Source organism: Plutella xylostella, chromosome 19 (genome assembly GCF_932276165.1).
Source record: "Plutella xylostella chromosome 19, ilPluXylo3.1, whole genome shotgun sequence".
Lineage (NCBI taxonomy): Eukaryota > Metazoa > Arthropoda > Insecta > Lepidoptera > Plutellidae > Plutella > Plutella xylostella.
In genome coordinates, this window is record NC_063999.1 from 6,651,024 (window position 1) to 6,666,566 (window position 15,543).

The 15,543-nt window shown below is 39.4% G+C and overlaps 1 protein-coding gene across 5 annotated transcripts in view; it reads left to right on the top strand.

The window, feature by feature from the left end:
* Positions 1-15,543, top strand: part of LOC105383341 (protein dead ringer) — a 95,811-nt gene that overhangs the window by 18,220 nt on the left and 62,048 nt on the right. For 2 of the 5 annotated variants that reach the window (XM_048627771.1, XM_048627773.1), the window contains exons 2-3: positions 9,637-9,822; positions 10,255-10,521. In XM_048627771.1, the coding sequence (XP_048483728.1) occupies positions 9,637-9,822; positions 10,255-10,521 (453 nt within the window). Of the gene's footprint in view, positions 1-9,622; positions 9,823-10,254; positions 10,522-15,543 lie in introns of all 5 variants that reach the window. The other 3 variants (XM_048627774.1, XM_048627772.1, XM_048627775.1) reach the window with 3 other exon arrangements.

Genomic DNA, 15,543 nt, shown 5'->3' on the forward strand with positions numbered 1-15,543 from the left:
TTCTGTACTTTCCACTTGATGTGATTTTGTAGACTCAAGTGCTTTGCTTAAACAACTTGTTAAAGCTCCGTTTTAATCTATCAATATGGCTCCAGGTTATACAGGTCATTAATAAGCTAATGACAGGCCAGTTTGAAGGCTCGTTATCGCGCCATCTAGCGGGCAACAGTTTAATATCGGGCGCGTTTCTCCACGTCAAAACGTTGTGATAGGCGCGTTGTTGCTCTTTTGATTTAATGCTTCTTTCGTTGTGAAGTGAATTGATTTATCAATTATTCGAGGCATTCGAGTCTGGTATTTGCGACACGATCTAACTTTCATGTCATTTCGTTTGAAATTAATCATTAATTTCTACATTCTATGCGTGGTTTAGTCTGATGTTAACGTCAAGCATATCCCACATCGGTAACATAAACTCAACAATGCTTTAATAACTTGATTAAATTCTAAATTGATGCAACACCTATTGTATGCAAATTGCTGTACTTATAGCAAGACAGTTTCTTTCAGTTTGGTTACCATTCTACTGTTCACGATTCGCATCCAATCAAATCAATGTATAATTAAAACTAGTTGACATTCATTAGAAATTAATATCACGATACGTTTTACTCAGGCACATAACATGATACCTATGTTACATTTATCGATCATTATACCTATTAAATTAATTTTTATGAATGTGCAATTAAGAGTTATCTATGTATCTATAAAAATCTTGGCTCCGAATTTATTTTTTTTTTATAAGATTCAGTGATATTATGATTTATTAAAATTGTAATGAGAAGCAATATATTATTAAAATACAATGCATCGAAGGTTGACAGATCGGTCGACTTCGATTAGGATACGTTCAGTCCGAGTTGATTTCCGAACGTTTTTTGTCGATTTGTTTTATTTAAATCGTCCAAGTTTATTTGGACATTATCAGGAAGGGTTCGTATTGATTTTGGAGACGAATATTTGTTTTGATGGCCGCTTCTTGAGGAATGTGAAATAAAAAGTCTCGTAATGGACCAAAGCTTTATGATTTCGTTTTTTTAGGGTTCCGTAGCCAAAATGGCAAAAACGGAACCCTTATAGTTTCGTCATGTCCGTCTGTCCGTCTGTCCGTCTGTCCGTCTGTCCGTCTGTCACAGCCGATTTACTCGGAAACTATAAGTACTACAGTGATGAAATTTGATGGGAATATGTGTTGTATGAACCGCTACAAAAATATGACACTAAATAGTAAAAAAAAGAATTGGGGGTGGGGCCCCCCATACATGTAACTGAGGGATGAAATTTTTTTTTTCGATGTACATACCCGTGTGGGGTATCAATGGAAAGGTCTTTTAAAATGATATAAAGTTTTCTAAAAAATATTTTTCTTAAAGTGAACGGTTTTTGAGATATCAGCTCTCAAAGTCGTAAAAAGTATGTCCCCCCCCCTCTATTTTTATAACTACGGGGTATAAAATTCTAAAAAAAATAGAGGTGATGCATGCTAATTAACTCTTTCAACGATTTTTGGTTTGATCAAAGTATCTCTTATAGTTTTTGAGATAGGTTGATTTAACTGTAATATTATATTTGCTGCTACGGAACCCTTTGTGCGCGAGCCCGACTCGCACTTGGCCGGTTTTTTTATTGTAAAGTAAATTAGCTTATTTTTTATATTTAAATGTAGGTACCTATTAAGTAAGATAAGACACGGTTAACGTTACTGAATTCGTTTAGCTACAAACATTTGAATAGATATGCAAAATTGTACTAAACTTAATTATGTGCATAGCATAATCGAAACAAACTTCATGTGTGTTGGGGTCGGCAGATTAAACCAATAAAGATTAGGCTGTGATTAAATCTTAAATTATGTATCGTTACACAAACGTTAGCATGTTTAAGGTTAAAAGTAACTTTTACAAAATTCGAATTCTGTAAAATTATGTAAGTAGGTATGAATTTCAATTTACGTTTACGACCACGACATAGTCCTTTAGTATAAATATTAATCGTTACATAGTCCAGAAACCACATCGTTATTATTAATGTATTGTTTTAGTATTATTCCTATACACACTGTATGTACCAGGTCAACGTATCGACTGAGGTTGCGGTTTGCAAGTTAGTAACTTAGTTTATGATGTGCTATATAATGGCTAAAGATAATTATTGTTGGTTAAAACGGCGTTTCAGCATACTCATAGGCTTGTCACGAGATGTATTGTAATGTGTTATGGCCATACCTTGTGGTTTCTTTCTGTGAAAGCTTGCGCTGATTTTAAAGACTTAAGAATATTACTAACAAAGTGGAATTAAATGAGAGCCTTGTCAGATTTGTTATCTCTATATTTAGTCAGCAAGTTTAAATCGTAAGCTCCTTGCAGCGTCGCGGCTAACGCTTTTCTCAAAGGAAATGACACTTGAACGTCCATCTTTATTCAAATACTGAGAAAACCACATCCGTTTGGCGTCTCTATTGATCGACTCTTAACAGTCAATAGTGACCATCTATAACACACCACGCATCGACAACTCGCTAGCCACGACTGCCTATCATTCAAATCTCAATCTTGTTACCATGATTACATACTCCATGTCTCGGTAACCGCCCCTTGGACTCACTCTTATAAAGATTCTTCCGAAGATGGCCATGATTTGTTATTGATATTTAAGACCAGTTTATGTCAGTGACAAATCGTAAACTGTAGAAGTATTTATTGCCTTATTGGGAAATGTAGCATGTGATGTGACAGATTGTTGGGAAGGCGGCTGAAACAAAGCTGTAGACATGGCTGGCAAATGATACATTGTATGAAATTATGCGAAAATAACACAATTTTTTTTTCAGTATATTATTTTTCTCACCTAACTGTACAAGATCTAGTCGGCACTGCCACTAGTAGCTGTCATTCATGAGACGCTCGTCAATGATCTGTCAGTGGAATATTCCCCTTGGTACGGAGCACACTGACCTGTGACATGTCTTCCGCGAATATTCTCCTCGTTTCCCCATCGAAACGGTGACTCAACACGACAAATATAAAGGCATCACAAAGGCTTTTATCCACAATGATGGTTGTTTGCAAGTTTACGAAATGTGTAATGCAAATAAAAGCGTGCAGTTTGCATTTGCACTCTGCGTCCGCGCTTCCCAAGTAACATTTTTGGTTTTAGAAAGGTTTTGAAAAGGTTCTAGAACCTTTGTATGGAAATCTACTCGTAAGTCTTAGAAGGCTCAATAACCTTATATTAACCTTATATTAACCTCCTGAGTGCAAAAAGGGCCCACGTTTTAGAACCTTTCTGAGAGCTACAGCAAAACCTATAGCTCAAACCCAGAACCTTTTGAACTAATAACACAGAACCTAAATATAACCTTCACAACCTTAATTTAACTTCAATCTAACCTTGGAAGACAGCTTTTAAGTTCTAAATTAGTCGTGGATGTAACTCTATAATGCCTTTCCAGGACTTTTGGGTTTTAAAATGTTTCTGTGTAAGATTTTTGCACAGAAAATCAATTCTATATAATAATAATGGCGCTATTACCTGACACTTTCCAAGATTCAAAATGGCTAACTTGTAAGATTGTATTCATACAAAATAATAAGTAAGTAGTTAGGCGGAAGTCAGGAAATATGAAAACCTTGTGCGACTAGCACTTCATTGTGATACTTTAGGATAATAGTTCTGTATACGTGACGGGCCTTCTGTAAATAATAAATTTGAAGATATTTTAATTAAAATAAATAGATAAAATTTTATGTTTGGTGGAAAGTTATATTATAAATAAAAGTACTGTTTATATAAAAACACATATATTTGGAATGGTATAGCACACGCTACTGAATTTTGCCCTAATTAATTAAAATGTATCTTTTTTGTAATGTTTTTTTTTTATTTAAGTGAAAAAATATGGCGGACGTTAGGAAATTACCAAAAAGCATTAAACATATTTTGAAGATGCCTTTATGAGCTTTAAAATATTCTTGAAGGACTTAAATTATGCCTTTAGCTCATAGCTACTGACTTAATGCTTTTGGTTTTCACCACGTAGTCCTAATTTGTTTGCCTAGACAACTCTCATCAGCCCAAAGGTTTAAGATAGGTTTTAAATATTACTTATAGGTGATTTCAACATACCATAACTTAATAGTTGTATCAAGGCTGAAAATTTAACCTTAAGCTCTCACTTTAGCATAATGCTAGCTTTTCTACAACATAATCAGGAGTCTACGACAACTATAAGATCCTAGAACTATATGCTCTTGAAATACAAGTTAAAATAACGTTAATTTAAACTCTTATCAGCAGCTCCAAGGTTGTATTAATAAACAATTAGTTTTAGGAGTTATTAATCATTCTCAAGTACTCAATATGACCAGATAGCAAAGCATTAACCTTTTCACGACCCTTATAAAACCTAAAGGCATTCCTTACAACCTAAGCTCGAATGAAATGTTACTTGGGTTGCAGCCGTTTTCACAAGACGGTCAGAAGGGCTATCACGGGGCATAACGGCGTAATTAAGACGTGAGAAAAGTTTTGTATCGCGCTAACTCACATCGCGCAGCCTCAAGAGCGAGTGCGACGGAGAACTTTTGTCATGTCTTAATTGCGCCCCGTGCTAGCCCTTCAGGAGTATATCGCCGCCGGTTGGTGCAATCACTTAGCGAGCAGCTTTGATTCGTGTCCGGCACCTAGCACGTATATTTAAAAGGTTCCCCGAAACGCAACTATGTCGGCGTCGCAGACGTACGCTATAAAGGCTATCGATTATTACCTATTTGTGTGAAAAGCGAAGGAAATAGAGGAACGGCGACTAGGTGTGGGACACGTCGAGTCGTCGTGAGAAATGTCAATATTGGACCACGCGCGCGCTTCGCTACGCTTCCCAATAATTGTCTCAGCGATTTCAATATTTTTCACTGTCAAATATTATCCCGATAGATCCTTAACCGCTCGCGTGTCATGCCGTGGTTAATTGATTGCAATTTGCCGAGGAACTTGCATCACGTCCGTAGCGTCTTCGCAAACACAGATTCATTTGGTATCGTAAGGTTTAAGAACTCGTTTTTATTTGCGCTTTCTCGTACCTACCTACATATAAATAAATAGTTGGCTTGTGGAGACGGTATCTGGCACGCGTCAATCAGCCTGCGCACGCGCATGTACTTGGATCTCCACGATTTGTCACTCCGCCATCTTACCTCATTAACAATATACTGACGCCATTTTGGTGACAATAATTAACAAATAGGCATCTTCGTCGTCAGCTTTCTAGTTTTTGTTTTCTAAAATAATTATCATCACAATAAGTGACACGATCTCTTTTTATTTACCGCTGTTGCGGTATTTTGAATAAAATTAAGCGGCCAAATGATTTCAAATTCAGAACTGTAAAGTGCGATTGAATGGGTATCTTTAGAAATATGCAGATGGTTTAACAATTAGTTGTTATTATGCCACGGATTTTACTAAGAATTTCAATAAGTTTCTCCTTCTCAATTATTAGGAAATACATACTTGAATAAATTAACTTTAAATATTTGTCTTCTATTTAATCATTCTTTGTCAGTCGTATAAAAATCACTCGCCAGTTTGACCACATCACACAGTTTGATCACTACCTTAAACTAGCTATAAAGTCTACTTAGTATTTATGTACTTGATTACCTAGTAGCCTAATCTCAGGCAATAACTGCACAAGCCCCGCGGTTCCGTCACGCTGTCGCGGTTGTTTACCTCGCCCCTTATCACCTTTTGTTTAGCCGCGCCGCTCTCGCCACCGCCCCGCTTGCGCCCGCGCAGCTTGTAAACAACGCGGATGAATCACTAGCCTTTATCCTTCACTTTGAACTCCGCTGTAAGCGCGAACTGGGGCAAAGGCGAAAGATCACTTTCATGATTTAAATGTGCGGTTATAAATAGCGATTTGACTAAAGACAGTGAAAAGAATATCGGAGAAATGTGAGGCTTTTAAAGCGGCTGTGTAGGCACGGGGTGTAATCGAAGAAGCCACTATGGACGAGTGGAGGGAAGGCCAACAACAATAAAGCATCGATGGAGGATCGCCGATACCGACCCTTGTGTCCACATTAGCATCTCGAGGGCAAGCAGCCAGTGCAAACAGCGAGGGTCATCTGATGAAATGTTCAAAGCCTTTTAGTTCCCGAGAATTATTAAATGAAGGCCCAGGATCGTAATGTAAACACTGGCTGTTTGCGCAGCCAGAACCTGTTGCTTTGAGGTTTGATGCGTTCCTCGTGTTATTGGCGGTTATTTTACGTTCGCTAGTGTTAATGTTATTGCGGCTCTTAATGTCGCAACTTTGTCATGTTTGTGACACGCTGGGTCGGATCTGATGCTCTTTTTATTTATGCTATATGCTATCCTTTTGTCCGCGTATTATCCCACCCGGCGGTGATTACCTTTGTACGTCTGATGCCAATAAAATTTTAGTGCTTTCAATAAAATTTCGATTTCAGTTTACTTTGTATGTTTCTTCATTCAGATAATTCATTACGGGCGCAACTAGCAGAGTTTTAAACGCCGCTGCTAGCGAGTCATAAAATTTGTCAAGACTTATTATTGTTGCCATTTGAGTAGTTTCGAAAGAACAATCGTATAGCTGTTGATGTATAGACTGCGAGTCACTGCCGTGTAATGTGGTTTTCTTTGATTTGTTCGTTAACGTTTGTGAATTTCTCCAGACAATAAAGTGTTAGTCTAGCGAGTGGTGTGCTATGGCGGGCAAACACCCCGGGTGCTAACTCCGCTAACGTGAGGACAAAGGCGTCGTGACGGGGCTTGCTAATCATGTTCCCGGGAAGGTGCTTTTGCGAGAATATTTTGCTTACGTGCCCACGGGAGCACACAAGATGGCGGCCCTCAGTCACATGATAACATGGCTTATCAGTTTATCTTCTGTAGGATAAGCTACTTCAGTGAAAATTTAATAATCTTGTGTGACTTCTTTTGTTTTTTTACCACTTTCTTGTCTTATTTCTTCGTAGGTAATTCCAGCTTTGAATTATATACCTGTCGGTACTTACGTTCAAGTATCTAAATCAATTACAAAAAGTGGCATCAAATTCAACAAGTTGGATACTTTATTGCGATGGTCGGATATTTGCTTAGCAATGCAAACAAGTTTAGCGTTTCATTACAAGTTTCTATTTGATCTCGTGTTTCCACATGGTAGATATGTGCCAACTACATATCTTTACATAGGTAAATAAAACAAATATTAATATTATGATCTTCGATTTCCATCGCGTCACCTATTTCTGATAATTTATGACGTAAAAAATCCGTCCTTGATGCAATATTCTGTGAATTATATTTCGCTCCGTGCCTAATTAATTCTGATTCTCATTACTAGTACGCTTCGTGTTATGTAAACAAATCGTGTCTTTCGGTAAAAGGCGTTAATCAAAAGTGTGTCCTCTTTATATTGGAACAAACCATCCTCGAGGGTTCCAGTGATTCCCTTGCATTCCTTGTTTATCCAAAAAATAAGCGACTCGGCCCTTTAATGGATGCGATAGGGTCACTTTTCCTTTCGTCTTCTGTTTTGTTAGGAATTTGGATGTTTGTATCTAAGTGATTAATACACAGTGAGCGGTTAATACATAGGTACTTACTTATAAATATAGGTAGGCATGGCTGCGGCTTTGATGATTATTGATTGATGAAAAATCTATTACATATAACTGGCTGTTTTTTTTATGAATGTTGTCGTGCCCGTGACTTCTGGCCGGGTCCTCGGTCAAAGCCAACAAGATGTACACAATATAAGGTTCAGGTTCTTACAACGAGTTTCTCCCCAAACACCGTACAGTTACGTTTTTATTATAAAATCACGCGACAGTTGTCGGCTGCTCACTGACGCAGTTTGCTGAGCATTTAGCGGTTCCCGTGCTAACACTATCCTACTCATCGGTGCCTACCATGTCTCGCATGATAATATCATTAACTTTCATCCGCTCTTGACACTTGCTGACAATTCTGTCACATTCCACGATATCACAATCAGAGCTGTAGCAGTAAACGGTGGCAAACTCAAAAGCCACAAATTACGTTTTTGTTGCCGGACTCTAATAAAAGAATCCAGTAGCAGTCTGGAACCATGAGAAAGTGAAGTGAATAAAACAAAATAAAAGTGGACACCGATCGGGGCTTGCGTGTCGCTGCGAGCCGACCGTTTATCCGAACGAAACATTTCACCGATAATAACTCGACACAATATAATAATGCGAATAATAAATAAAAATGGAAATAAAATAATAATTTTAATGTCGTAATTGAGGGCCGCTGGCTGTTCGCCGCCGCTGCGCCCGCGCAGAATGCACTCATTTCGCCCAACGATTTGATTGCTTCTCACTCCGATGGGTCCGATGGCACGTTAATACGTCCGCGGACTGGTTCCCGGTCCCGCTCGCATGATGCCGGCTGACATAGACCTGCCTCGATCATCAATATTACCCACTATTGATTGTCAACCGCCAGTCGCCAACTCGACAACCCGCGGGCTATTCAACGTAATTTGCTCACTGTGGTTAACATCTGTTTTGTCAAATAATTTAGTTTAATAACCTTGAGGAAGTGACTCCTTGGGTTTCCAGTTTGTTGCCATTTGTGCTGCAGTTTGTGTAAACACATCGAGATTAGGCGAGGATTGTAATAGCCGTTTGATTCGACTTCCTCCTCGTAGGGCTAATTGCAACCGCTTACATTGTATGAGCTACATCGAGCTAGTAATCGTGTTTGTATATGTGTGTTTACATTACTGTGTTATTATAAGTACTACATGGAATAAATAATGAAACTACGACTAATTGGTTCGCTGGTTACTGATTTTTTGCTAGAGTTACCTGATAAAATCTTTGATTATAATGGTCGAAGGATAAAATATTACGGTTTACGAACTTATGCTACGGTATAAACTCGTGGCTGATCGTAGGATGCTATGAAGGATGTAGGTCCGTTACATAAAAAGTTATAATAAATTATAGACGGCGAGGAATGTATGATCTTCCAACGTTAATTACAACTTAGCGCTGCGAACTGACTTTTGAAAATGTTTTATAAAATACTGCGACACATCATCATTTATTTCAGTCAATAATGGCGTACATTACAATTAGCGGACGGACTCACACGCAATAAACAGTAAACACCTGCGTATCTACTCGTACATCTTGCCGTGTTCCTTTCGAATAAATGCGACTCAAAATAGAATTGAAGAACCCACATATAAAGTGACCCGTATGTTATTTAATTAGTTACGAATAATGCGGCTTTCATATCCGCATTAGACGAGCCGTGTGGTACGATTCCGTCTGATCGTTTTGCAATGCTAATGTTATTTTTCTATTATAAGGGTAATTGTTACGGTAGCGAGCACGTATGCAATGTTGCTAGCTTTTTGCGGAAAATTTATCGATTCAAGAATGTAAACTGGTTTTGTTTGGAAGGCGGCTTTAATTTTCAAGCTGTACCGCCATACTTATAACAATTAATAGACAAGTTTTTTTTTCAATATACTTTAGTTTCACACCCAACATTTACCCACCTGAAATAGCCAAAATCCCGACCCAATATCACAAAGTTCTTCTGCATTAATTAAACGTAGTTGTAACATTGCAGTCGGCGCGATCTGACGGCGACTCGTCGGGCGACCAGTCGGGCGACAGCTCGGACGAGGGCGTCGGGCGCGACGTGCCCCAGCCACTGCACCTGCACCAGCCAGTCAACATGAACCACCACAACCACCACCCGCTGAACCAGCCGGGGCTCACCAGGAACTCGCCGCGCCCGCACGAGACTATCAAAGTATGTGTTTGTTTGCGTCCGTCATCATCAACCACTTTTAGTTTAGTTGTGCTGTTGTGCGATTAGTTGGGGTGTTTGTTGCGGGTTGAAAATCTTCTTGATGTGTGTTAAAGGATGTATTATGATTTATGAAGCCTTGTTTACCTTGTATTTGTACCCTTTAGATGAACATTATTTAATATGATCCTAATAGCATTACCCAGTAATGATGCCGATTTTTATGGCAGAAGGCATTCTAATTATGACCTTGTAAAACTAAAAATTTTGCTAGCAAAAAATGACATTAACAGGAGTACCTACTCACAGAGTCGAATTTTAAACAAAGAAATTATGTTTTTGACAGCTCTAAAATTAGAATTTCTGCCATCATTGTCAAACCATCATACCAAAAAATACTCCATCTAACCCACTCACCTCACATTAATTCCGCAGGTGCGAGACGACTTCGAGTCGCTCAAGTCGTCTCTCCACCCGCATCTCTCGTCCCTGGCGTCGCTGGCCCAGGGGGCGCCACTGTCGGCGCCGAGCAGCGTGTTCGCGCTGGCCGGGGGCGGCGGGGGCTTCCCCTACGCGCCCCCGGCGTTCCTCGCCCCCGCGCCGCCGCCCCCCGCGCCCCCCGCCGGCTCTGCGTCCAGCTCCTCGTCCGAGGGCAGCGCGGCGGGCTGGAGCTTCGAGGAGCAGTACAAGCAGGTCCGTCAGGTGAGTTGAAGGGTTTTTAGTTGCTTTTATTTTGTTTTTTTGTGTGATTCAATTTCAGTGCAGCGATTACATCATTTTTGAACCTCCGTTTACGTTGCGTATCGTCAACTGTCACTGTCAAAATGTAAGGCATATTTGTTATTTCCAAAAGTTATTACGCTCGTTCTTTTTCCATAATTTTGTTTGTGTAGTTATTTATTTATTTATCGTATGGCTTTACTGGTTAGGTACATAAAATAATATTAAAATAAGAATTTATAGACGTCACTAAAAACTACAATTATTTAAATATGCAGTAGCGCTGCTGGTGAGGTTGGTGAAGTCATCGGCAGGTCCGGCATATTTTGTGATAGGACACTCGAAGACGATGTGGTCTATGGTCTGCTGTGGGTGTCCGCATTCGCAAGCTGCTGACTCGCTCCACCCCCACTTATGCCAGAGGTATGCACAGTTGCCTACTCCTGTTCGCAGGCGGTTAAGTCGGCACCAGACACTCCGCGGTTCACAGAAGCCAGCTGCTCGTTGCGTTGTGCTTGGTACAAATAGTTTGCGAGATGGTGGGTTTTCGCTCCATTCACTTCTCCACGCATCGCCAGCTTTCCACGAAGGGTTGTATGTGTGGAAGCTCTTGGCAGGAGGGTCACGTGACTTAAGCCGTGTCTTTTTTAAGGGCTCAAGATCCTCGTTGATTGGCAGGGTAGGGTTTCCAAGGATCTTAACCATCTCACGGTTGAGGCAGGCTTCACGGCGAATATGGGGTGGGGCATTAGACAGCCTGATATAAGCCTCATTGAGTGGTTCAGCTGGACATCCACCATCGAGACGTGTGTGCTGTTCTTCCACACAGGTGCACAGTATTCAGCCGTTGAGTACACCAGAGCCATGGTGGAGGTTTTAAGGCATGCAGCGTTTGCTCCCCATGTCGTGCCTGTTAGTTTTTGGATGATGTTATTCCTGCTCTTTAGTTTCCCTGCCAACTTCTCTAGGTGATGTTTGTAGGTGAGACTTCTATCCAGGGTTACCCCCAGGTACTTAGGGTAGAAATTGTGTCGCAAGATGGTTTCTTGGAAACTCACCTTAAGCTCTCTATCGGCTTGCTTATTGCAGAGATGGAAACAGCAGACTTCTGTTTTTGTTGCACTAGGACAGAGACGCCAGTTTCGGTAGTATGTTGCCATTTCCTTTAAATCTCGCTCCAGTATTACCTCAGTAGCTTCAAAGCTTTTATGCTGGGTCGCAAGTGCAAGGTCGTCTGCATAGCCAAATTTCCGCGAGGTGGTACTTGGAAGGTCGTGTATGTATAGGTTGAAAAGTAGTGGTGCCAGCACTGAACCCTGTGGTAGTCCATTATTTAAGACTCTTCTGTTGCTAGAGCTGTCCCCCAGAAAGACTTGAAATGGCCGGTTCGTGAGAGCGTCTTCCAGCAATCTGTATAACCTCATGCATGGGATGGTTTTCAGGAATTTGTAGAGCAGTCCCTGTCGCCAAACAGTGTCATATGCGGCAGTAAGATCCACAAATGCAACTGATGTCTTCACTCCGCTCTGGAAGCCACTTTCTATATGGGTCGTTAAGGCAAGAACTTGATCGCAGCAGTTACGCTTTGGTCGAAATCCTGCCTGTTCCTGTGGAATCTTCTCGTTGATTTCATCGGAGATTCTGTTATATTAGGCGTTCGAGAAGCTTGTAGACAATGCTTAGCAGTGCAATGGGTCGGTAACTGTCAGGTCTGTCTTCCGGCTTTTCAGGCTTTAGTATGGCGATTATCTTGGATCGCTTCAGTTCTGCGGGTATTTTTCCAGATCTTATGATGTTTGTGAAGAAAGCCGCAAGCCACGACTGTGTGCGAGGGCCGCAGTGTTTCAGAAACTCGGGAAAAATGCCATCATCTCCACAGGCCTTATCCATTTTAATGTGGTTAATCGCAATTTTGATTTCGGCGATGCTAATGGGGCCGCTGTAGTCATCGTTATTATTTGCCTGGGATTTTTCTGTCTTTAGCTTCTGGAGGATTTGGCATGTGTGAGGTTTGTAGTTTGGTGCTTTTGAAAGGTGGACCATCCGGCTCGCTATGTCATTTGGGTTAACTTGGGGTATATAGTATCGAAAATAGTATCGAATTGCCACGTTAGCCCATGATAAGCCCTCAGCAGCAGTATTTGTAACGACTGGTAAAATATAGGTTTTAGGCTAAAATAAATAATATGTAATCTTTTAAAAGTATAATTAAAACGTAAATAAATATTTGAAGAAGCTTTTCCGGAATTATTTTCCTAGTAAACTAATCAATCACAATCACGACCGAGCGACAGCTTTCACTGTGTGTAGACAATTTGTCTTTTGAAGAGCACATAAGCCATGTAACATGTCTATCAAACGTCTGTAATAGCTGTATAATAGCGAGAATTGCATGTTTTGCCAGCCAACCCCTTAATACATGTTTTATTGAAGGGTTGGCTGTGGGGTCCAATTGACCGACCCTTCCAGTAAGGGTTGAATCATTGAATGACAATGTTGTCATTCGGAAATGTGGGGTGGTTTTGTAACTGGAAGCCTCGTAATCGGCTTTGGAAGAGATTTTACGGATATTGGCAGTTTGCGAGGAATGAAAGCTTGGGTATATGTTTTTGAAGTAGGTTTCCGGTTAGACTAAAATGATATACTCGTTTAGTTGTGGTATACAGTATTACAGTATACTATCTACTCGGTTTACAATCACTGCATGTTTGAACTAATAATTATGATTATAGTTAGAGTTAATATAACCAGTCCAGCTTACACTTCTTTGACCTACTGCAACCAAATTAATTTTATTATACTTACTTATAAAAGTTTATTTCAGTCGTTCTTCGACTTGACTTGACCCTTGTTGGTGGATACGAAAACAGTTGCACAAAAGCCTACTTTATACATGCAGTTGTGGAAACGAAGCCTTTCACACAAGCGGTATTTAGTACCTCATCGTGTTCTGGAAATTCACGCCTGTCGTATTCTCTTGTTGGCTTGCAAACGCAAACCCGGCAGAGTTGTTTATAATGTTGATTATCTGAGCTGAGAAAAAATACGATATATGAACATGAACCCTTCACTGCACATATATAAAATGATTAAAAAAAACATTGAGGACGTAATAGTATGGCCATAAAGTAATTTCTTCTCGGTTTAGGGATGTTTGTAAGTAGAATGCCATAAACATTATAGGCGTATTCATATCAGCCCGTTGTAAATAAGCCATTTGTAGCTAGATTAGAAGGGCAGCCTTATCTCAGCCATTCTTTCCCACCAGTGTTATTGCTATGCTATGTGCACCAATGAATATGATTGGTGGATATCAACCGCATCCATAGCTACGTAGCAAAGCACATCTCTGTTGGAAAAGCACCTTTAGATCTTTGCGCTGCGCTGATGCACCATCTACACAGGCTGGCCAATATTTTAAGTTATTTTTTTATTTTTTATTTTTAGGAATTTAGTTTAGTTTTTATTTTTATGTCATTTTTTTTTGTTTTTGCTTTTATTAATTTTTATATTCAAATTGTATCTGTTGTTTTGTTGTATATGTTTTTGTTTTGTTGTATTTTTGGGTGTATTTGTGCAGCACCAAATAAAATCTTTTTCTTTCTTTCTTTCTTTAGAAGGCAGAATAAGTTCAAATTTTACTTTGGTTTTGGACCTTAAGTGCATGTCATAAAATTCAAAATAATAATATGATGGTCATATACTGCCCAGAGCCATATAAAGGGTTAAAGGCTATTCTACTCTGCCGGACACAACGCATCATGAAGACACGAGTCACACGAGATACTTCCACACATTCCACCCTTAAATACTTAACCGTCAGTTAGCTAACTGCTTTTATCCCGCTCCGTTCGCGTGCTCGCATTAACGAGGTGCTAGTTCAAAGAGGCCCAATATGTCGATATTCAGCCTCTTTTGTACGATTAATTGAGCTAAAGGCGTAAACAAGCCGTTCCTCGGAAACCGCCTTTCGTATGATGCAATTCAATGGGTAATCACCCTTAATACGGTACCAACTGAGGGCGTTACATGAAAAGTTATCGATACATAATGGAAATTACAACAGCTGTATACAGCATTTTTTTACACATAAAATTATTGTGCCGTATGTAGGAATTAAAGTTATATACAATCATAAGTATCATAATTATGTTCTTTATGTAAAGGACTTGTATGGAGTAATTCGTTTCCTATTAAAATTGCTTAAATAACTTGTTACATTGCTATTAATAGGTCCTCATTCGCAAGCTTTTGACGGGTTCTGAATAGGACATGGGTTATTTTGTACGATAATATTACATTTAAATTAATTTCAAATAAAAAGCGAAATTATCGTTTCCCCTAGAGCTTATTACTTTATTTTCAACAGTCAACATGAACAAAGCATGTTCAATGTTCATTTCTTTTGAAAACATGCAAAATTTATACTTTGTGTCTCAATTTCAATTGAATTGAATTAATTAAGGATCTTACTTTGTAATTTAGTGAAGTGAGGTCAGGCATGAATAAAGGATAAAGACTTATTATGTTTGATACTATCTTACTTGAAGGTCAGTAGCGATATAAATAATAATTTTGATGTAAGAAATAACTTCAATAATATTGTTATAATAAGCCGTAAACTCACTTACCTACAAGAGATTTTGGTAGGTAAATATGTGATTTTCCGTTATTGCATTAATACTTTTGATAAGCAGTGTTTGCTAAAAGTACATAAATGGATAGTGCGCATCACTGAAAAGAGAAATAGAAAAATATATAACTTATGTACCTATAAATGAGCCGGCCGACTGGTGTAGTGGTTAGTGACCCTGACTGCTAAGCCGAAGGTCCCGGGTTCGATTCCCGGCTGGGGCAGATATTTGTTTAAAGACAGATATTTGTACTCGGGTCTTGGGTGTTGATATTTATATTTAATATGTATCTATCTATGTATTTGTGTAGATATATCAGCTGTCCGATACCCATAACACAGGCTCTGCCTAGCTTGGGGTCGGATGGCCG